We start from the raw sequence: 24,213 nt of genomic DNA, 5'->3' as shown, positions 1-24,213 counted from the left end.
TGAGGTATAGACGCCTACCTGGTTTATTTGTCTGAGAGTGAGGTATAGACGTCTACCTGGTTTATTTGTCTGAGAGTGAGGTATAGACGCCTACCTGTTTTATTTGTCTGAGAGTGAGGTATAGTACCTGTTTTATTTGTCTGAGAGTGAGGTATAGACGCCTACCTGGTTTATTTGTCTGAGTGTGAGGTATAGACGTCCACCTGGTTTATTTGTCTGAGAGTGATGTAGATATGACAAGACGCCTACCTGGTTTATTTGTCTGAGAGTGAGGTATAGACGCCTACCTGGTTTATTTGTCTGAGAGTGAGGTATAGACGTCTACCTGGTTTATTTGTCTCAGAGTGAGGTAGATATGACAAGACGCCTACCTGGTTTATTTGTCTGAGAGTGAGGTAGATATGACAAGACGCCTACCTGGTTTATTTGTCTGAGAGTGAGGTATCGACGCCTACCTGGTTTATTTGTCTGAGAGTGAGGTATCGACGTCTACCTGGTTTATTTGTCTGAGAGTGAGGTATAGACGTCTACCTGGTCAATTTGTCTGAGAGTGAGGTATAGACGTCTACCTGGTTTATTTGTCTGAGAGTGAGGTATAGACGTATACCTGGTTTATTTGTCTGAGAGTGAGGTATAGACGTCTACCTGGTTTATTTGTCTGAGAGTGAGGTATAGACGTCTACCTGGTTTATTTGTCTGAGAGTGAGGTATAGACGTCTACCTGGTTATTTGTCTGAGAGTGAGGTATAGACGTCTACCTGGTTTAATTTGTCTGAGAGTGAGGTATAGACGTCTACCTGGTTTATTTGTCTGAGAGTGAGGTATAGACGTCTACCTGGTTTATTTGTCTGAGAGTGAGGTAGATATGACTAGACGTCTACCTGGTTTATTTGTCTGAGAGTGAGGTATAGACGTCTACCTGGTTTATTTGTCTGAGAGTGAGGTAATGACGTCTACCTGGTTTATTTGTCTGAGAGTGAGGTATAGACGTCTACCTGGTTAATTTGTCTGAGAGTGAGGTATAGACGTCTACCTGGTTTATTTGTCTGAGAGTGAGGTATAGACGTCTACCTGGTTTATTTGTCTGAGAGTGAGGTATAGACGTCTACCTGGTTTATTTGTCTGAGAGTGAGGTAGATGTATAGACGTCTACCTTGTTTATTTGTCTGAGATTGAGGTATAGACGTCTACCTGGTTTATTTGTCTGAGAGTGAGGTATAGACGTCTATCTGGTTTATTTATCTGCGAGTGAGGTAGATATGACTAGACGTCTACCTAGTTTATTTGTCTGAGAGTGAGGTATAGACGTCTACCTGGTTTATTTGCCTGAGAGTGAGGTAGATGCATAGACGTCTACCTAGTTTATTTGTCTGAGAGTGAGGTATAGACGTCTACCTGGTTTATTTGTCTGAGAGTGAGGTAGATGCATAGACGTCTACCTAGTTTATTTGTCTGAGAGTGAGGTATAGACGTCTATCTGGTTTATTTATCTGAGAGTGTCTGAGAGTGAGATAGATATGACTAGACGTCTACCTGAGAGTGAGGTATAGACGTCTACCTGGTTTATTTGTCGGAGAGTGAGGTATAGACGCCTACCTGGTTTATTTGTCTGAGAGTGAGGTATAGACGCCTACCTGGTTTATTTGTCTGAGAGTGAGGTATCGACGCCTACCTGGTTTATTTGTCTGAGAGTGAGGTATAGACGTCTATTTGGTTTATTTGTCTGAGAGTGAGGTATAGACGCCTACCTGGTTTATTTGCCTGAGAGTGAAGTAGATATGACTAGACGCCTACCTGGTTTATTTGTCTGAGAGTGAGGTAGATATGACAAGACGCCTACCTGGTTTATTTGTCTGAGAGTGAGGTAGATATGACAAGACGCCTACCTGGTTTACTTCACAGTATAGCAGACGCGACTAGTCACCTACTACGTCTTCAAGCTAGTAAACCAGATGTCTGCCTACGAGTTACCAGATTCGGCTAGACGCCTACCTGGTTTGTCTGTCGGAGAGTAAAGCCGGGCCGTAATAATCGATCAAATTGCATCGGATATGAAGGACCAGCGCAGCACAACGAGTTCACAACAGTTGTAAAACTCCAGACCACATAACACGCTATCGATCAATACGCGACGGCGTAGTGTAGTACTACAGAATATTTGGCGCCGTGCCAGCATATCTTGAACTGATCGGCAAAATGTAGCTTTACCAAAGCCCGTGAACGTAAGGTTTGTTTAGGTTGTATTGATCGTAGGTCTGTATATTTGCACAGAAAATACTGCTAGAAAGTAAAATGCTCTTGCAACGATTCCTGCCTGCTGCACAGTGAAAGTTTTTCCTTCTCTTGCTTCATAGCGAGAACCTAACATATACACTGGGGTTATATGACAGTTGAACAAATATACCGACCGGCTTTAGTGTTTCACTACATCCTGCAATGGTATTCATAAAGTAGAAAGGAATGTCTGTGTGGGGGTGTAGGAGTGTCTACAGAATAGAGTTACAAGATATATCTATGTACGTCAATTGAATAACCCACATACTTATAAAGATAGTGTAAGAGACCCTTAGTAAACGATATTTATAACAGGGCCTCAAATTAAAGTGGGACACTAGATATATAATAGCAGGTGAGATGATAAAACATTTGATAGGACACAGCACTTCCGAAATTTAACTTTGTTCGCTTGTTTTGTTTGTTTTGTTTATGTTTTTGTTTTTCTTTATTTTTTTTATTGTTTGTTTTTGTTTGTGTGCTTGCTTGTTTGCTTGCTTGCTTGCTTGCTTGCTTGTTTATTTGTGCTACGTCCTCACAAAAGTTAAGATCATTTGAAGACGTTATACACAGATGCTTGGGCAAATGCCAAACGCTTTATAGTGTTATCACACTGAAAAGCCATACCTAGACAAAATAGCATCTTGGTACCCCACCTGGTCACCTAATTTATACTAATGGTGCACTGACAAGTCCTTATTGTCAACTGTGGTGCTGAACAAGTAGAGAACACGAAGTTCAAAATTCGAAGACTTCCCATGCATGGTTTGTCTTGGGACAGAATCCGCTGTCTTCCTCGCTTGGTCGAAGGCGCAACGCTAAGGTCAAATGTTTTTGAAACAAGTATCATGTATGGCCTGAGAAAATTACAGATTATATTATACAGAGCCAATATTTTGTAATGGATACGGAAAGTTTATTTCGGTCAAAGCTGGGGACAAGAGAGCGAATCTGCAATTCCGCACATGGTTTCAACATTTCCTCACTTTTGTGAATCTGCTGCTTGCAGAGAGTGGTCCAGAACTCTGCAGCGCGCCAAGTTATCCGTACCACATCACACCAGTACTTTAATCATTGCATTGGCTACCTGAGCGATTCAGGTCACAGAACAAGATAAATGGAACAGCTCCTTAGTGGCCCATTACGATCACTGCGGCAGGAGAAAGAGTTCCAAAATCTCGTGCCGTGACTTACGGTGGTTTGGAAAGGAAGTAGCCATCAGCTACCAGAAAGTCGACTCCCCGGTCAAATTCAAGAACGGAGATTAAAATTCACCTGTTAGTCTTGTTTAAAACCCTCAAGTGTATACTTCATTCATACTATGTGTTATATCCTCGCTTAGATACACCGGGGTATGGTATATGATCCAGATATTGTGTAATACTTCAAACATAATTAATTATGCAAATTAGAGACTGCACTATAAAAATGTTGCATCTAACCAGTCGCCTCCCGCGTACATACAGGGACACTAAAATATTTATCGCACAACCAAGAACACTTTTTTATTGATAACACAAACAAGAACACTTTATATGCAAAACATACGAGGAAAACACGTATAACAAATACGAGGACAAAAAATTAATGTAAAACACCAACGAGGACACTATTTATGTATAACACATACGAGGACACTATTTATATAACACATACGAGGACACTATTTATATATAACACATACGGGGACACTATTTATATATAACACATACGAGGACAATATTTATATATAACACACACGAGGACACTATTTATATATAACACATACGAGGACAATATTTATGTATAACACATACGAGGACACTATTTATATATAACACATACGAGGACAATATTTATATATAACACACACGAGGACACTATTTATATATAACACATCGAGGACACTATTTATATACATGTATAACACTAACGAGGACATTATTTATATATAACACATACGAGGACACTATTTATATATAACACATACCAGGACACTATTTATATAACACACACGAGGACACTATTTATATATATATAACACACACGAGGACACTATTTATATATAACACATACCAGGACACTATTTATATAACACACACGAGGACACTATTTATATATATATAACACACACGAGGACACTATTTATATCACACATACGAGGACACTATTTATATATAACACATACGAGGACACTATTTATATATAACACATACGAGGACACTATTTATATATAACACATACGAGGACACTATTTATATATAACACATACCAGGACACTATTTATATAACACATACGAGGACACTTTTTATATATAACACACACCAGGACACTATTTATATATAACACACATGAGGACACTATTTATATATAACACATACGGGGACACTATTTATATATAACACATACGAGGACACTATTGATATATAACACATACGGGGACACTATTTATATATAACACATACAAGGACACTATTTATATATAACACATACGAGGACACTATTTATATATAACACATACGGGGACACTATTTATATATAACACATACGAGGACAATATTTATATACATGTATAACACTAACGAGGACACTATCTATATACAACACATTCGTGGACACTATTTATATATAACACATACGAGGACATTATTGATATATAACTCACACGATGACACTATTTATATAACACATTCGAGGACACTATTTATATAACACATACGAGGACACTATTTATATATAACACATACGAGGATACTATATATATATAACACTAACGGGGACACTATTTATGTATAACACATACGAGGACACTATTTATATATAACACACACGAGGACACTATTTATATATAACACATACGAGGACAATATTTATATAAATACGAGGACACTATATATAACACACACGAGAACACTATTTATATATAACACACACGAGGACACTATTTATATATAACACATACGAGGACACTATTTATATATAACACATACGAGGACACTATTTATATATAACACATACGAAGACACTATCTATATATAACACATACGGGGGCAATATTTATGTATAAGACTGAAAAGGCCATATGGGCACGTGTGATGTTTATATATTAAGCCACGTTATATAAAGTACTCGTGTACTCCTCTTTGAACATTTTAAATGATATTGGACATTAGTTACAACCTCTCCATAGGGACTAAATATTTACTGAAGATATAAATATCTATGGAATATTTTGTATGCATAATGATATCAAACTACTAATTATGTATCAAATATTTAAGTCCATTACGTCACCAACTATTTTTTTATGGATGGAATGCGTTTTAAACAATAGGATAATGGTATGTGACACGTGTACAATGTATACTTGGCACAATAACCTAACATGAGTACTTTAGAGACAATAGCGGACGGTATCGAATTCTCATCAATCAGATAATTCGTCAAAGTGCAGTAAATGCAGAATGTTTGCCTGAATGTGACCTCTTCCATTGCGGTGTCATCCCAGTTGATAGATTGTCCACCTTTGCTGTGTGCGATCTACTGTTAGTCTCCGTAAACTAGAAAAACAATAAAACATTGATGATACGAAAGCATAAAACTGGACCAGGACAATGTGTATTATGTCGGTATATTTTACTCTGATACAAAATGGGACATGGTTTGTGTTGTGAGAGATTCCGCGAGATCACTGGAGCATATCAGCCCTACCTTACGATCTATACAAATGTAGACATAGTAGCATAGCTCAATGTATTTCCGGAGATAACACAAAACGTGAATGGAATGAATTTTTAAACATTCTACACCGGTGTTAAGTATTCAGACCTAGGTTGATAAACCTGCCGTTCTGACGGTGGTGTATGAAAACTCATTCTAGGGCAGATCCGATACCAGCCGTAATGCAATGCATGTATTATCATTATTTGACACAGTATAGCAAAAAATACGAGACGTAGAAAATATGTTTGTATCGAGCCATATATAAGGACTTAACGTTTCTATTTTATGAAGAAAATGTTTTAGAGCATCATTTTATATATAATTATACAATTCTTGCTGGTAGATTTGATTAAACTGCTATAAATGTTACTTTTGCGAGTTTTATATTCACGAATGAAATCGCGAAATATTGCCTACCTTGAAAATAACAAATAACGAGAAAATCATTTTCTGTTTCAACATTATTTTTGCGAAAAAATACGTCACTCGTCTCATAATTATTTTGGTAAACCTGCGAAAATTAAAGGCAATGCTTTGATGAATTTTTGAAATACTGCTAACATATGCAAAAATACAAAACAGTATTGTAATGAATAGCATGATAATTCTGTTACATCTCATATTTTGATAATATTAGTAAAAATCCTGTGCTGAACTTAATTAATTTGATTAATTTTACAAATGCTATTTTTTCATACCCTAGCAGCAATATGTAAGTATGACCGACACCGGATATAGCTACATCTGAAGCGGTAAACAGTTAGATGCTTGAGTCAGATCGCGGTAAGTTTCTAGCTAGTTTACCAGGTAAATTGTTTTTCCCTTATTCATAACTCCTAACCGTTTAAGTACAAAAGGTACCGGATAGATGCACCCTGTTCCCAAACTTTACCAAACTCATTCAATGAGATGGTCGTTTCATTCCCTTTAAACACCAAAACCGTCCTTTTAGATGTTAATAAACACGTTTGGCCCTTTGCATTCGTGAATGACGAAATATCTTAATGATGCAGCGGTATAAATTACTCTATTCATATTCAAATGTTCGGAATAAACTGTGTGCGAAAGGCAATATGTTAATGAAAGTTTGCTTGTTTGTTTGTAGGGTTTAATCGCCCGTGGGGGTCATTTTAGGCGTTCTCTTGAAAGTTGGTGTCCTCACTGACAAATATGGAGACCAGTTGCTGCAATCAGATCAGGCTGGGAAAGGTCCTGCCCTTGGGATACTCACACGCCAGACTGGTTTTTCAGCGAAACCAACCTCCGTCACTGATCGGATCTTCCTGTGCTACGCATCTCGTACAAGTTACTCTACGCAAGCTCATGGAATTAGCGGTAAAGTAACGCTTGGTTCGAAGATGGTCAGTAGCCGGCGCTCTAACCGACTGACCTATCGCGAAAGAGAGACAAAGAAGAAATATAAAGTATTGCAATGGAGGGGCTTCGTCATTTTCTTTCATTCATCGGTTGGGGGTGGGGGGGGGGGGGGGGGGGGGGGGGATTATTTTATGTATGTTCAAACTATTCTATTGTGTAGACAGTATTGAAACACTGCGAATTTAGCCGCTACATGATGATTTTAATTTTCCTATTTCTAATGTGCCATTTCTGGATAGTAACATCGCTGCTTCCCCTTCCAATAAGATGTTTACATTTAAACTACGAAAATAACTTTAAAACACACTACGGAGAGAATACAGATTGTTGGATATCGTTAACTCTTTAGGTAATGTCTTGTTCCTTAAGCGATATCATGTCAGACGTGTTCAATTATCGTTGATATGCCCGACGGAACCATTGTCATTCCAGTTGCGTGAAACATGCCAGTAATCGTCGAAGAAGTATGAGACGCTTATCCTTCCAGAACGCCTGGTCGTGTTCTCCTTGTATGTATTTTCAAAGTTTATCCAGCTAAATTTGTATTCTGTTCTGATTTGACCTCGTTTTATTGATTTCGCTCTCATGTCGGTATTCGCAGTTTGTTTGTTATGCAATACTGTTTAGCATATATATGACAAGATTAAATGGAAATAAAAAAAATCTATACAGATAAGAAAACAGGCGATAGATAAAGAGGTTGTCACACGTCAAACGGCTAACTATACACATAAAAAGCTTCCAATTGTCATTTATAAATGCGTAGTGAATATTTCATGTCCTCAACGTCTATCATTCTGGAATGTGTTATCGCCTGTGTATGTAATAAAGACTAAGAAGTGTAGTGCCGGTATCTCCAATGTTACAGTGTATATATATCATACTGGTGGTATTTGAGTACTGTCATTTATACAGTAGCTGATGAAATTGGTAGGATTACTTGATCAGACTGTCGGTCAATAGTATATACGATCAGAAAACACACGCATATATATTTTAGCGGCCATCTTGTTTCTGAGCCTTTCACGGTAACCAAACCGTTGCGCCAAATTATGATTGCGTTAATTATTGTTAATGTAAGCTGTGTGAAGTTGGCAAACATTCGACACACGACATTCAACATTCAGAGTTTGAATGCCGTATGTCGAGCTGGCTCGAGATTCAAATTCTGAATGTTGAATATCGTTTGTCGAGATTCAAATTATGAATGTTGAATTTTGAATGTCGTATGTCGAGCCAGCCCGACATTCGAATTTTGAATATTGAATGTCGGATGTGGGGATGGCTCGACTTTAAAATTCTAAATATTGAATGTCGTATGTCGAATGTTAGCCAACTTCACACAACTGTTAATGTAGATTGTTTGTATGACAGGTATCGTAGGTATAACAATTCATAATTTTATCTATTGAATATAATTAAGTTATACACGAAAATTTAAGTACGATAAAAAATATACGTTTATAGTAAGAAATGAAACAAGACCAAGATCAATCGGAACACCTCGCCTCCGCTGCGAGGCTAGTTTCGTAGAAAATGACGAGGGGTTCCGATTGGACCAAAATATGGAGGGCAGGGCGGGGGGCTCCGCAAGGACAAGCGTCGTCTGCTACAATGTACATGTGAGTATACCGACGAACATCATAGAAGTCGATCTTCATTTTTCACAAGGGAAACGAATACTATATCAAGATGGCGGCAATCCAAAATTGCCGACAGACTTCATCAACCTGGATCTGTCCAAAAATTCTGTTCATCGTGTTGGGTTATTCCTCTATAGGCACTGAAATATTTGATGCGCTGTCGCTTCAAGGGAAATTATGCGTTGGCGGTTTCGTGCGATGGTCGGTTATAGATAATCCGACCGACAGCGCCCAAATTACAGATTTGAATGTCAGAAACATATTTTGTCGTTGTAGTAGGTAGGTAAAGTACAAATGTACATTTGGATACGAAAATCTCTTAGAAAAGTCTAAATTATTTAAACACTCTACGAGGATTTCCTTTTAAATAATTGTGAATAGTCGTAATGTTTTCGGCTCGTGCCATCGTTTCCTTTGTGCCTTTTTTATTGTACAATACAAACACAATAGCATCAATACAATATATGTTGAATAATGAATGTGCAACTACATCATACAGCAGTTTCGTCCTCTCTAGGACTTGTCAGTGATGCTAGGGGGGGACATCATTCAGCTGCTTCGTCCTTCTAGGATTTGTCAGTAATTCTAAGGACATCATACAGCAGCTGTTTCGTCCTTTTATGACTTATCAATGATCCATAGGTAATCATGCAGCTGTTTCGTCTTTCTATGACTCGCCGATGATGCCAGGGACATCATACAGTTGCTTCGTCCTTCTGGGACTCGTCGATGATGCCAGGGACATCACACAGCTGTTCCGTCCCTCTATGCCTCATCAATGATTCTAGGGACATCATACAATACAGTTGTTTCGTCCTTCTAGGACTCGTCAGTGATGCCAGGGACACCATACAGCTGTTTCGTCCTTCTATGACTCATCAATGATTTTAAGGTCATCATACAGCTTTGGCGCCCTTCTGGGACTCGTCAGTGATGCTAGGGACATCATACATCTTTTTCGTCCTTCTAGGACTCGTCAGTGACGCAAGGGACATCACACAGCTGTTTCGTCCTTCTAGGATTCGTCGGTAATGCTAGGAACATCATACAGCTGTTTTTATTCTAGGACTCGTCACTGATGCTAAGGACATCATACAGCTTTGACGTCCTTCTAGGACTCGCCAGCGATGCTAGGGACATCATACAGCTGTTTCGTCCTTCTAGGATTCGTCGGTGATATTAGGGACAGTATACAGCTTTGCTGTCCTTCTAGGACTCATCAGTGATGTTAGTGATATCCACTGGTACTCCGGTTTCCTCCCACATAAGACCCCTCGTGCGCCTCCATCCGGGCCAACAAGCGTGATTAATATTAGTTGGTATAACTTGTTCCAGAATTGTTGTAAACTAAACAAAGTTTAAATTGTATCTGAAAATTTGATATGCGTATCTAGAGCTTTTGTTGATGATACTTTTATGATATTTGGCTCTATCGACGAAATTGAACGGGTACCGAATCCCGAACTTTAATGTACATGTAGAAATGCATGGTCCAAGCAATGGTTAATTAAAGTAAAAGGGCATTCCTTCGTTCGGACATCAGAAGCATGCACAATTTCTATTGATGAAGTCTACGTCCGAACGATGATTATTAATATTATGAGTGTTTGTGCCTACAAGTAATGAAATAAACACCGAAATGTACAAGGAAAAGGCGTATCGTATACAAATACATGTACCGTATGTCTTAACGGTAACTAGTGATACTTCGGGTCGAATTAAGAATTTCAGGACTTCATACTGGAAGAACTTTTATCTTGAGAGTAAAACTGCCGTATTAATGTAAAGATTATAAACTTTACTACTTGGAAAAAATACACATTTTCCAGTAAGTTAGATTTTGACGACCTAAACTTTATTCAAACGAAGGAATGTCCCTTTAAAAGCAATAAAACAGATTTTGATTTTTATCACGATCTAGATTTATTGTTTGTTGGCAGCATTTTAATTATTTTTTCCTGATATCCATATGTACCTAAAGGCAACATTTAGAGCAGATGCTTAATGGGGTGACCATACATTGGAATTATTTACGAGAGTGCTTCAAAGGGAATTAATGCCGTAATTAAAAATTCTTGTGAACCTGTTATGAAATATATATGTGGGTTTTTGAGTAGTTGTTCTAAATTATTTCATTTTGATTTATCAGAAAACGTTTTTCCATTGGAAGCTGTCAGAGTAAATAAACCATCTCAAGTTTTGAAACAGGACACACTATTATCGGAAGAGGACGAAAAAAGCTTTATTTTACAAAATGCACAACAAACTAACTCCATCTTATCATTATACATTACTTCCAAGTTTAGTAGTTGATATATCTCAAAAATACAGTGGAACCTCTGTAAACCGAACATGCATGGGGCATGGATATTTGTTAGGCTTACAGAGGGTTCGGTTTGGAGAAGTTGATCGAAATGACCGGTCGAATTCCGACACAAATCGGTCCGGTGTTCGGAATTCAGAGGGACTGGTATTTGCAAGTTTTTTTTAAGTACTATAATAAAGAAGGACCAATTCCGTTCGATGACCATTCGTTCAGTATTCAGAGGTGTTTTTAGAAGGTTCGGTTTTCGGAGGTTGCCTTGTAACAATATTTATATCATCTTACCAGTACAAGATCATCTTTAATACAAACAACTATAAAAGTATTGAATCACCTTTCAGAAACTACAAGGAATCGGCGAGCGTATGGACTAACTCCATAACTCCGGAACATCACAAGCCTTCACGTGTCTTTAATTACAGACCGTGTCGCCTTAATTATTAACGAAACTCGGGATACAATTGTAGCCACCTGAATCAGGATTTATCGTGTGAACCTAGCAGAATCTTCTTCTTTAAAGGATTTTGCTATCTAATCTCATTTATTGATATCACGCATCACTTTAACACAACTTTCAAGTGATGTCGCTTATGAATGTGTTCACACAACAGAAAACTATAGATTATCCCTCTAAGAATTTCGTTAAAGTGAAATATCACTTAGGCATTGAATGATATCATTAAACGAGAAAAAAGTAAAACTCAGCAAAAATTGTTTTTTTGAACCAATAAAATAGTTCAGTCAGTATACTTACTTCCGGAGAAATAGCAGTTACGGCATTCAACTGTCAAAATTAAAAATGGCCGCCTGTAGCCATTTTGCTTTTGATTAGTCTCAAAATTTAACATTCGCAACTCATGGAAAATTTATATAATTTATGAAATTCGAGAAATATCTACACATTACGTTCTGAGAAATAGCGGTAACAAGAATTGTTTGCGGGCGGACGACAGACGGAGGAGCTATTTGAAAAGTCATCAGACGGCGGGCTAAGTATTACTTTTATCATACACCGTATTACCTGAAAGCTGTTCCGAAGAATTGCGTTTTAAGTAACGATCGAGGTGGGTAGCCGATGATTACCCAGTAAGAGTATGTAAATCTAACTATATATTTTAAAACCACTCTTGTTTGGGCTGATGAAAGCGCGCGGGGAAACCGAAAGATCAGGAGAAAACCAAGGTGGTCGGACAGGTGACTCCATGCCTTTTCAGTTCCAATCAGGGAATCCAACCCCAGCCGCCAAATGTGTTACCAATGTGCCACGTGACCACACTAAAAGTCTGTAGCGCCCCCTATATTCAATATTAAACATTCTTTACTTGGAATTTCGTGTTGTAACATACCTAACAGGTTCACTTAAGATATTCAGATATTTAAGCAAGAAATAGTGTCTAAAGTAAAACTTAAATACTGCAAATTTAACATATGTGACCTCAAAATAGGAAGAGTTCATTATTACGGTAACTTTATAACACCCATTTCCAGGAATCTGCTGCCGAGTACTGCCTGTCAAGTCAAACTGGAGAAGATTGTTAAAACATCTCCAACATTGAAAATAGGTCATCTACACGACGAAAATTCATAGCATCCCATGTACCTACAGGTCAAATTCTACGGCACTGGATCTTCAAGATATCACCTCCTAGTTCCAATACAGTTAGCTGTTCAAAGTAACATGTTGCCGGACAGACGACAGGCGGTACACAATACCGTATTAAATCAATCTTTTCGGTCTCCAAGTGAATGGCGTCGATCAACTGACACTACATGTCGTTCTGATTTTTTAATGTTCAGGTCAAATTTCGTCAATAAATCTTTGAATAACAGACTCAGTACTTCAGAGTCCTTTCTCTCTCATTTTTCAGTAGGGATCCTCGGTAATAACGGGTTTGAGAAATCTCTAGTATAAGCTCAGCAGCTCCCGGCTACATATCAATTGAAAAAATAACAGCAGAGATAATTTCAAAGGAGTACAGATGATTTAATGATACAATTATCAGATGACACCTTACATTAATTTTATTATCAATCAATAAATTATATGGATATATACATGAATGATTGATAGCAATAACACACTCACACTTTTAATATAAAGGAATTGACCCAACATTCTCGTTGATCAGCTCCATGTAACATTTCACAATATATATTACAGACAGCACTCTCATCAGAATATTCTCAATAAAACAAGGAATTCAACAAAGTCTGAAGGTCATTATCATTCATGGGCAGAAAGTTACATCGACATGTTAAACAAGTTAATCATCAGAAATTAATAGTTAATTGTCTGCAATTACCTTCCTAATAAATTTAACTTCTGAAACTTTACTTTTCTGTTGAGGAGGACATTAAGGGACTTTTGGAAAACCTTTAAATATATTATCAAAATTTGTAAAAAATTTCTTTTAAATAATTTCAAATGATCCATCATTTATATATCTCATCGTTAGTAAACAATAGTCCTGATGCTAAAACCCTGTGGGTGCAGATGATGCTAATATCTATATTCTACAATTAAGTTGCTACTTTTAAAGATTTTTGAAACTACTTTGTCTTTGGGTAACTGTTTTGCGAAATTCCACACTTGAATACAGAGTGTGGTAGCGAGACACCTCTATACTGTGGGGTGTAAAATAAAATTGACATTTTGGTAAAGCGTGCCCTAGGAAAAGTACAATATGGGTGCAAGAGAGTTGCTCCAACTCTCGAGTTTTTATTTATGGAATACAGTAGCACTAATAACAAGGTATAAATATATATCGAATGGTTGGCAATAATACCACAACTACAAGCAAATCGTTACATATTTTGTTCACCTTTAATATACATAGAGAGGAATGAAAAGATTTTGGATAAAAGGTCAACATTTAGTGCAAGCCAGAATTTCAAATCTATTTTTTTTTTCTTTTCTTCGAGACTTGAAAATCAATGAAAGATAATTCTTATAACTTTACTTTGGACTCTTAGCATCCCAATATACAGTGCTGAAATAAAATGTGCTTTGAATACAAGAAAATTTGATTTTTTTTGGGGGTGGGGGGGGTCGCGGCACACTGAACATGTACATTATATGTTTCATGGACCAATCAACATTCTTGAAATAATAAAGAGCACTTTCAGAAAGCACAGTGGAGTCATGTAAAAGAAAAGTAAAGCATCATTATCTACAATATTCTATTACATGATATATGATATGAGGATTTAAATGTCCATATGCAGTTGTTCCCCGAACTATTTATTGTGTAGTTACTCATTAATTGTGAAACCTCTACACTTAGAATTTTGCCATCATGCAATCAACTGTGCATAAATGTAAAATTATTAAAATTATCTGGCAACATTTGTGGAAACATGTAGAAGGCAGAAAGCTCAATAGCAAGTGGTCAAGTACAAACTTAAGCATTTTAACCGTGTAACACGTTCAAAATAATACTTTACATGTGTGATGAGCACTGTATGAACGATTTGTAAAATTTCAAAACAAAACCCCAAACTAGTCTAGGCCAAAGACATAAATCCCTTTCCTATTCTCTGAAAAATTCAAAATAGGCAATTGGATAGAAATTGTAATTTTAGTAGTTTTTTTTTTAGGCAAGTCCCATGACAAAAGCATGAGTCCGGGACCCAACTATCAGGAATATTTATTATTTGAATGATAGTTTATGGTGAACATGGTTTAAAACAAGCATCTACATTAAATTATACATTATCAAACTTAAATTACACAAATATGGATCTTTCCAACAAGATGTCGCAAGAAAGAAAGATAACAGTTGAAATAAAAATTACATTTTTTCTTTCAATCTTTGAATATTTTTTGTTTCATTTGAACCAATGATCACAACTGAAAATCACTGGTTTTCTTTAAAAAAAATCATAGTACATTTCATTTTTTTTTTTTTTTTTTTGCATCAAATAGATTTAACCAAACTTTGCAAATCAAAAAATAAATTTCAACCACTGTCCTCTCTAGCCCGGCACATCATTGTGAAATAAGACCCAGATTTAGCTTGCATTGTTATGTGCATTTAGTAAAGTTCTTGACAACTCATGAACTTTAATAAGGAAATTTAAAAGTTAACACATGTACATTTCATGGTAGATCGTTACAACTATCAGGACCAATACTATACTGTACACTAGATGTTTCTGGTATTAAACTTGTCTCAGTTCTTAAACCAATTTTCAATACATGTGCTGGACTTGTAAACTAAACACTGTACAACACTAAAATTTCTAGATCTGTTTGAACAATTGTTCACCGATTTCGTTTTCAGCGAAGAGTGGAAATTTTATGTTAAGTCTAAAAGCAAGAGTATTGCAAATGAAGATTATTTTTTACCCATTTATTTATGGCTCCTCGCCTGAAAGATTTCAAATTTTCTATCTTTCCCATCTGAAATAATTGTTGAGTATATTTTTCCTAAGTTCTGGAACAAACTGGTACCCCTGTAAAACAGCAGTAGCAGTATCTCAAAGTTAAATGTTGTACTGTATTGAGAATACCTACCATCTACATGTCCTTACCAGAAACAAGATTTTTTAAATGTTACCATTTCTATTTACTCGAATAATTTTTTTTTATCAAATTAACTAAAATAACAAGAAACGAGCAGAATCTGCAACACAACTACGAAAATAAATCTGGAAATATTTGCTCTATTTTTTTTTTAATTGTGCAGATTTCCCTCCAGTGATTCACGTCATGGTAACTTGTATAACTTTCTGGTAGCCATAGCATAGTACAAGCTACAATATGCTATTGCTTATAAATCTAAAATTGGAAATGGTAACAAGTATATTTAACAAGTACAGGTCATCAACATACTAGCAACACAAACAACCTCTTTCAAAACAGATTTTGTATCTAACATAACACTCTTACCTACATGTGCAAAACATGTATACAGTAGTTTTTAACAAGCAATCCATTTCTAATGGCATACAGTCATGAAAATCAAATTTTACAAGCACTAAACAACATCTCTTCAAGTATCAAATTAAATTGGTGTTGCATGTACAATTCGAGTTAAAACACGATTATGTGTTTCATTCTGATAGATCTTGGACCGTGTTAACCGTTACACAAGTATACACATACAATTAATTCCCTCTTTTATCGAAGGATATGAAAATTCATATATACATGGACAGATTAAGGCAGAAGAAAATGGAATGCTGCTCACAGCAGTTTTAAAAGCGAGACTTCACTAGTACTGTTCACACACTATAGCCATACTTAACAATTTTGACTATTTTGAAAAGAAAAAGAAAAGCATTGATGAAAAGTGATTCATATATGTGCCACAGTTACACCTATAAATGGGTAGCTATAAAAAGGAATACAAAACACATCGGCACATCTTTATTTGTAAAGGCGATCAAAAATTTTCTGCTTTTGGGCGATTGTCAATCATAAAACATTTTTGACTATTTGGTATTTGGTAAATTGGTCTAATATTCAATCTTAAGTTACCCGGTGTAATTTTTGTTCATTACCTTTTGGCATTCTTTTACATCCAATTGATCTAGTCATCGATTTGGATTTCTATACTAGAAATACTTTGAAGCAACTTTTCAGTACTATGATTTCAACATGTATACATTACAAAACTGATTTTTAAAAAATTGATAAAAAATGGCTTGTCAAATGAATGCAAAAGTCATGGTGGTGCCTTTGTTCTTCTGGTTACACATAACCTCTCTGTGCATCTGTTTATATCTACCATGTTTGATTTATTCTTGGTATTTTAAAACTTGACAACATTTTTTCCGATCGTAACGTGTGCACCAACTAGTGATATGAAGCGCATGATTATGTACAATGATGATGATATGAGGTTGGCAACCTTACAGTATGCCTATAATTTCTGCACTATAACACCCGGTCGACAATAAAATTGTGATGTCATGTTTCCATGCAGGAGGTTCCGTGCAATGGGATAGTTTTTGTGGTAAATTTGGTGTGGACTTGTGGAACGCAAGCGTGATGAATCTTGGTCTTGCTGAACATAAGATATTGGCGAGTCTCTATTGGAACACTCAGATTTGAAATCTTCAGAGCCACTGTCTTTCTCACTTTCCTCTGCACTATGTGGAATGATCACTCTTTCTTCACAATGTCTATCTGCTACATCGGGAGGCAGTTGTAGCTCATCACCTTCGAGATGACGGATGGCTTCCACAATTGTTTCTAGGTTCCTGCGCGACATTGATTCTGACATTGGACTCTCGCAATCAGATTTCACAATGTGCCCATGACGGTCCTCTTCAATTTGTTCCATGTAAATCTACAGTAAAAATAGACAAATTCGTAAATATAGATCTATCTATAAATATTAAACTGACCAATATTTACTTCCTAACGCATTACCTTGACTAACTAGCATTCAATAAGATATATATTGAAATTCAATTCATTATACAAACTACTTATTGCATATGATTGAACATTCAATTTTCTTAATCTTTGATATATCATACCATCACACTTTACAGTTTTTCTCATAATTCGACTTACTTCAGAATTTTAGTGCAAAAGACTGAATAGATAACTAGTTTAACTTGTAGATAGATTATAACACTGTAGAATAGATAACTAGTTTAACTTGTAGATGATTATAACACTGTATCATATCAATATCAAGTTAATTTTTGGATTGTTTAGTTCCAAGTCAGTTACATGAATACTTAACTATCAGATCAACATTATCATAATACTTGCTGCGTTCAAGTATATCAATTTATATCATAGCCAAACATTTTCAGCAACAAATGCATACATATTACAATGTCTCTTACCATTTTGTCTTTCTGCATTTGAACCTGCATGTTGACACGTGATGCTAATTGTCTGATCCGCTCTTGAGCCTCCCTTTCTTCAAGTATCATACGAAGCTGACGTTCTTGTTCCAGTTGACATTTCAATTCCATCATTTCTCGTTTTATATCCTCCAAGGCATCATAGTCGGCCGAAATACCTTCATCAGATGATTCTGAAATATTGAAGTACCAATATGAGAAAATTGTAGTACGTACATATCATTCTGTAATAACGTCCCATTATAATCCACAATCAGACAGACCAAAACTGTCTTGGGTAATAAAATAATTTTACACACCAAAATCAAGGGACTTCAAGCAATATTTTTATACAGCCTCTTGCTGAGTGTTATATTCCCAAAATGAAGAAAAGGTTATGAAATTCAATATCTATAATTTAAGCAGACACAGGATGTTATAAATTTCAGGAAGAACACTTGGTATTGGTAATAAATAACTATAATGCTAGGTATTAGTAGATTCTGACCAATATTGTCATCGTATAGTATTGTAACAAGAATAACACTGAATTATATACCTTGTATGTCGTCGATATACTCATTTTTTTTTTTATACTAAATTTATATCATCCCCCCCTAAAAACTCCACATAATAGTATGGAAGCACCCTGTATACATTATAGACATTTATAAATATTGATTGCAAAACAAATATCATTTTCACAAAATCACTAACTCGTAAAACAATTGGAGAAGCAATTCAGATTTAATATCAATTTCTCAAAATCTAACATTTTTAACACAAAACACAGCAAAATCAGGAAATTTATGTAATCTGACTTAGGGTGGGTTGAAATGTCAATACTACAATGCAACTACGTATAAGCTCTTTGAGAAACTGAGCTAATTATAAACTCAAAACTTCAAAGTCCAGATTCCAAATTCTTAACTTCCAGAGCTACTGGACGTAATTACGTAAATTATAGACAATATTCAATAAATGAAGGCCGTGTTGAGATACATGTCCACTGTGTGATCTAACTATATACCAAGTATGGTTAAAGTTGGACTTAAATACTTTTTGAGAAACGGACATTTAACAAAAAACTTTTAAGTGAAATGTTGACGACAACACCATAGCCTTGACTTTGTCACAGTCGAGACAAAAACATGTTTGCTAACCTTAGATATAAAATCTACTAGACCCAATTATGCTGAAAAATAGCTTTAAATTTACACTAGGAAATGATGGCACTAGGACATTGTTGGTTGAATAAATAAATATTTGTATGTATGTATATAGTAGAAATTTAAACATATTTACCAAGGTTATTATATTGTCCTATAGATTTGTGCTGGGTTTTAATTTTCTATAAATGTGGTCCTTTATATTATTTGAATAGACTTTCTGATGTCACATCATATTATGTATTCAAACGTTTCTTACCGGTATCCCGCTTCTTCCGCTTGGGAGGGGGTGAATCACGATACACCGACTCTTGGAGTAGTCTATCTCCAGAGTCAAAATCACTCAATATACGCTTCAAATGCGTGTTCTGTGCAATCAACTTGGATTTATCTTGTTCTAATGCTTGAATGTAATCAGTCGTTTGTTGTAAAATTGCAGCCTGCAAAAAAAAATTTTTTTTGGAATTATATTACATACATGTCTATGTTAAATATACAAGTCTAATTTTATAAACAGAAAATATGGTAGATACATTAGTGTATAGTCACCATGTATACATACAGTATGTGTTTATTTGTATGTGTATTAATTACAGCTCAACTGTGTAAGCTGCTTATGTTATTACTGGCAGTAGACCGAGCAGACAGCAGTCATCGCCAACTATTTCCCCCAGACTGACCTCATCTGGTCAAACCCATTAGATGACCGCTGGTCATCACATGTACATTTCCAGCTGAGCAGGAGCTGCAGCCTGCTGTCGCCCCAATAACAATCATCACTGATAAGATTATATATGTGCTTCTACAGCACAATGCCAAATGGCTTTGGAGATAATTTGTGGATTATGATAAGTGTCGTTATAAATGACAAACGAAAATCAACAACTCGATCTTTTGTACACAGACTGGTCTACAATACAAATATATATGATTCGCAGCATGACAAAACATTGGATGCTCCCCCTTTAGTCTAGACAAGAAGATTAATTTTGCCACTTGGTGCACTACCCATACTTGGCAACACGTCCAACGATATTGGCACAATGCCAAGTTTCTTGAACTTGAACTCTACAATACGGATAAGTTTATTTCAGACATTATTTATGTTTCTAAGGCAGTTTAAAACAGGTATATATATATATATATATATATCAATCGATTTCGGATAATAACAATATAATTAGAAAAGAGAATAATTTCTTAATTTTTAATGACGAAAAAAAATAAAATAAATCTATGAAAACAGTTAAAAATCTATAATAAAATATACCTTGCTTAGTTTTTCTCCATCATGATGGGGTATAAGCGTTTTCAGAGATTGAAATCCGGCGTTGATGCTCTGCATTCTACGTCTCTCATTACTGTTAGCGATTTCACGCCTCATTTTCTTTTCTTTTTCCAACTGTGGTGGTGGTGATAGGGTGTGATGTCTGAAAACAGATGTCATTGTTTATTTAATGTTAAATTGCCATTAGAATAGATTGCTTTTTCTAACATTATTGAACAGAACTGTAGAAAACATTTCAATAAAAATTAATTTTTTTAGGCTTCCTAATAGTATGATTATGTAGCTTCAAATCAAATTAAACATCTGACCATTTGGATTTTCTCAGTGCTTGAATTACTTATTGTTTAAGTTATTCAGCTAACAAACTTCATCAATTCAAATGCAAGTATGACTTAAATTAAAATGAAGTCAAAATTTCAATATTTAAATCATCCGTCTAATAAATCTTCAACACCAGAGTATTTGAATATTAGGTTTCTTCTAGGTCTTACAAAATGAACTCTGATAATGACAAGTGATCACATGTACAATAGCTGTGATATTTGGGGTTGTATTTAACCATTTTCATAAATGGGATTTCGTGTCAAAAAGCTGTGATAATCTCAATGCAAATTTGAAGTGCAACTGCAAACACTATGAAAAACACTCATCTTGGGGTTTCTGGAAACAAAGTAAACCGATATATCCATCAATATCTTGACAGTTTTGTAAATTGCATGCCTAATTAATTATGCAAAGTCTGTATTGTAAAAAAACATTGCTTGCATTTATCTATTTGATAAATTTATAACCTTTGGCAAATTCAATTGGGTCATTAAATAAGAGTAAAAATATAATAAAATATTTGCCTTTTTCGTCTAAAAGTTGTAAAATAAAATGTTCTCATGGTCGTAAAAAGGCATCAAAGCAATTTGTAATAAATAAATCCACAACACATCGTAAAACTAGACGTAGATTCTAGATATTAAAACGTGTCAACAAAATTTTAATGTGAAAATAATCTTAAATGTGATTTTAATTCCGGACATGACTTCCTTAGTTAATATCTATAAATAGACAAGAAATGCCCTCGTGTAACTGACGCGTTGTGCTAAATGCTGTCCTAGAGCTGATTCAATCGGGATACACATCACAATCACCTGACTGTCAGACGGTGTACAGACAGCACGAAATGGAACTCGGTGAGACGGAGGAGTATTTACACTAGAAATGTTATAAATATTACTATCAATAAAAATTTAATTTAACGCATATGAAATTAAATAATCGAAGCCTAAGACTACTATCGGTAGCTCAAGACACACACCGAAATACAAATGTAGTAATCAAAGCATGCATGACAAAATATAAACTACGCCTACTTAGAAAAACGTATGTTGGCACAGTGCCAATTTTACAAGCCGGCCATATGGAAAGGACGATGTCTAAGTGAAACGTAAAACACGATATATTTAATTTATACATTACAACTAAGCGAAAAGAATATTCAAAATGTTCAAATCAGTTCCCTATAATCAAGATGAAATAGTTGAATTTAAAAAGAAGCAATGTTGGGCGATATTTCATAATATGAAGACGAGTTAGCTGCCCTTTGTTTTCATGCGTACCATGTGATCGAGCCGACCGGGACAACTGTTAAAATTTCATCAAAGTTCACAAAAATGAAGCATAGCTTAGGTGAAAGTAATGTGCATTACATAACTTTATATGATTTAAAATCATATTGTGATAGTCATATACAAGTGCAAATCAAAATAAAGAAATAATTCACGAAACAAGGTGGGTTACTCACAGCTACGATAATGTTTATATTCTGCAAGCGTGCGTACGGAGCGTTACAACTCACCTCCCAAAGTCTGTCGTATAATCCTCCTCTCGAATGCGATAATCCGTTAATATTTTTCTCCTCTCACTGCCTCTATGATAAACTGACATCTTCGAATAAAACTTGTGTCCTCGTAATTCCAAAAATAAATAATATTTACAGTTGTATTCTGAATTTACGATCAGGTTGTCGTAGCCCGAGAAGAATGAGTAATAATTGGCGGGAAACAGCTGTTGGTCGATTCACGACGAGAAGGTAGTGCCCGCGTCGCTTGCCAATATTTTATTCTGATAGGTAATGAGAAAATATTCGCCCGTTATTATCAATTGTTGGTAAAAACAAAAAATAATTAAGACTGTTTTATCATAAAAACTATGTATAAAATCATGACTTTTCACGAAACATGACAGATTATATTTTTACGCGTATTACTACTACTTTCCCAAGCCAATTTACCACTCCGTTGGCAAGACGCGGGAAACAAATCAACAGCTGTTTGGCAGCCGGCCAGAATTATAAGTAGGGAGAATTCGACATGGTTACCCTAAAATATTATAAATTTGATTGTATTGCAGCGTCTCTGTCATTTTTTCTAAGCCATCTACACCAGAAATATTATAAATATCTGTTTCTTAGATAGTTAGGTGAATTATAATTTTCACATCCGCATTTATTGACACGATTTCGCAGACTATACCAACTTCTCTACATGAAGCTACTATGTCTGGAATGTAGACTGCTCTATGACATTACCTTATTCGTCGTTCCTAAATATAGTAGTCAATCAGCTGAGCGAGTTCACCCTTACACATTCTTTAGGTCAAGGACATGCTAACCGGCTTCAATACGTTTGTTTGCAAACAGAGGGGACACAGTCGGTGCAAGTTAGGGGGAGTGGTTTATTTGGGGTTCGGTATCATATTATGAAATGTAACACAGCCATGGTTTGGTGATTCAGACAGTAATTTACAGACACCATACTGACAGGCAGTCGTCGTTCCGATATTATGTAGCGGTTACAGCCAGTCACCTGAGCATTATTTTATTCACTTGTTCCGTGGGAAAATTAAGTTTTATTCAATTTAACACGTCTACTCCGGAAATGACTAAAATGGTTCGAGTTCACCGATATTTCAAGTAAAAGTGCCCGGATGTAAATAAATCGAGGTCTGCTCGACCCGACCGCACGCACAGGTGCGTAGGCGTCTAGACTTCTTGTGATAACGTTCTAGAACTTTCGTATATATATCAATATTCATTACATGCTGGACATCGTCCCATGCAGAAGTAGACATATATGTTTTAACAGTAGCTCAATATGTTGAATAATGAAACGCTTGGGCATAGGATTGCACATAAGGTCGAATGTTTCCAGGTAATCGATCGTGGAAAATGCCATACATTGACCTACATACTCTCTAACCACTCGCATGCCTACACTTGTCCTATGGCAGACGCACCTAAAGCTGTTTGACCCCAAATAGCCTGACCCCAGGCACATGATCGGATTTATATTAATACACACGTGAACGGTGAACGGCGTTTATTTTGGGTGTTCATATCAAAATATTTTGCATACATGCTTACACCTGTGAGGTTTGATATTGAAGATTAAAAAAAATATAGTATCTAGGTATTTGTTCAGACTGATCCTGTCTAGCACATACGGACTTGGATATCTACTGTTAGTCCGTGAATGTAGATATATACGATATGCAAGTAGTTATAATTAAATAATTAAATGATAATTAGACATCATAATTAGGCGAAAATGAATTCGAAGAAATAAAACTACATTGTCAGA

At 35.8% G+C, this 24,213-nt stretch overlaps 1 protein-coding gene across 1 annotated transcript; it reads right to left on the bottom strand.

The window, feature by feature from the left end:
* Positions 1-13,283: 13,283 nt before the first annotated feature.
* On the bottom strand, positions 13,284-22,648 carry LOC117329829 (transcription factor AP-4-like). Its single transcript, XM_033888004.1, has 5 exons — positions 22,431-22,648; positions 20,567-20,726; positions 19,556-19,736; positions 18,128-18,321; positions 13,284-17,616 (listed from the first exon to the last, which is right to left on the bottom strand). Exons 1-5 carry the CDS (start codon positions 22,517-22,519, stop codon positions 17,188-17,190), a joined length of 1,053 nt encoding a protein of 350 aa, XP_033743895.1. The 5' UTR covers positions 22,520-22,648; the 3' UTR covers positions 13,284-17,187.
* Between the last annotated feature and the right edge of the window lie 1,565 nt (positions 22,649-24,213).

This window comes from Pecten maximus, chromosome 6, assembly GCF_902652985.1.
Source record: "Pecten maximus chromosome 6, xPecMax1.1, whole genome shotgun sequence".
Taxonomy (NCBI): domain Eukaryota; kingdom Metazoa; phylum Mollusca; class Bivalvia; order Pectinida; family Pectinidae; genus Pecten; species Pecten maximus.
Note: the sequence above shows the minus strand (reverse complement) of the source record. Positions and strands in the feature narration are given on the sequence as shown.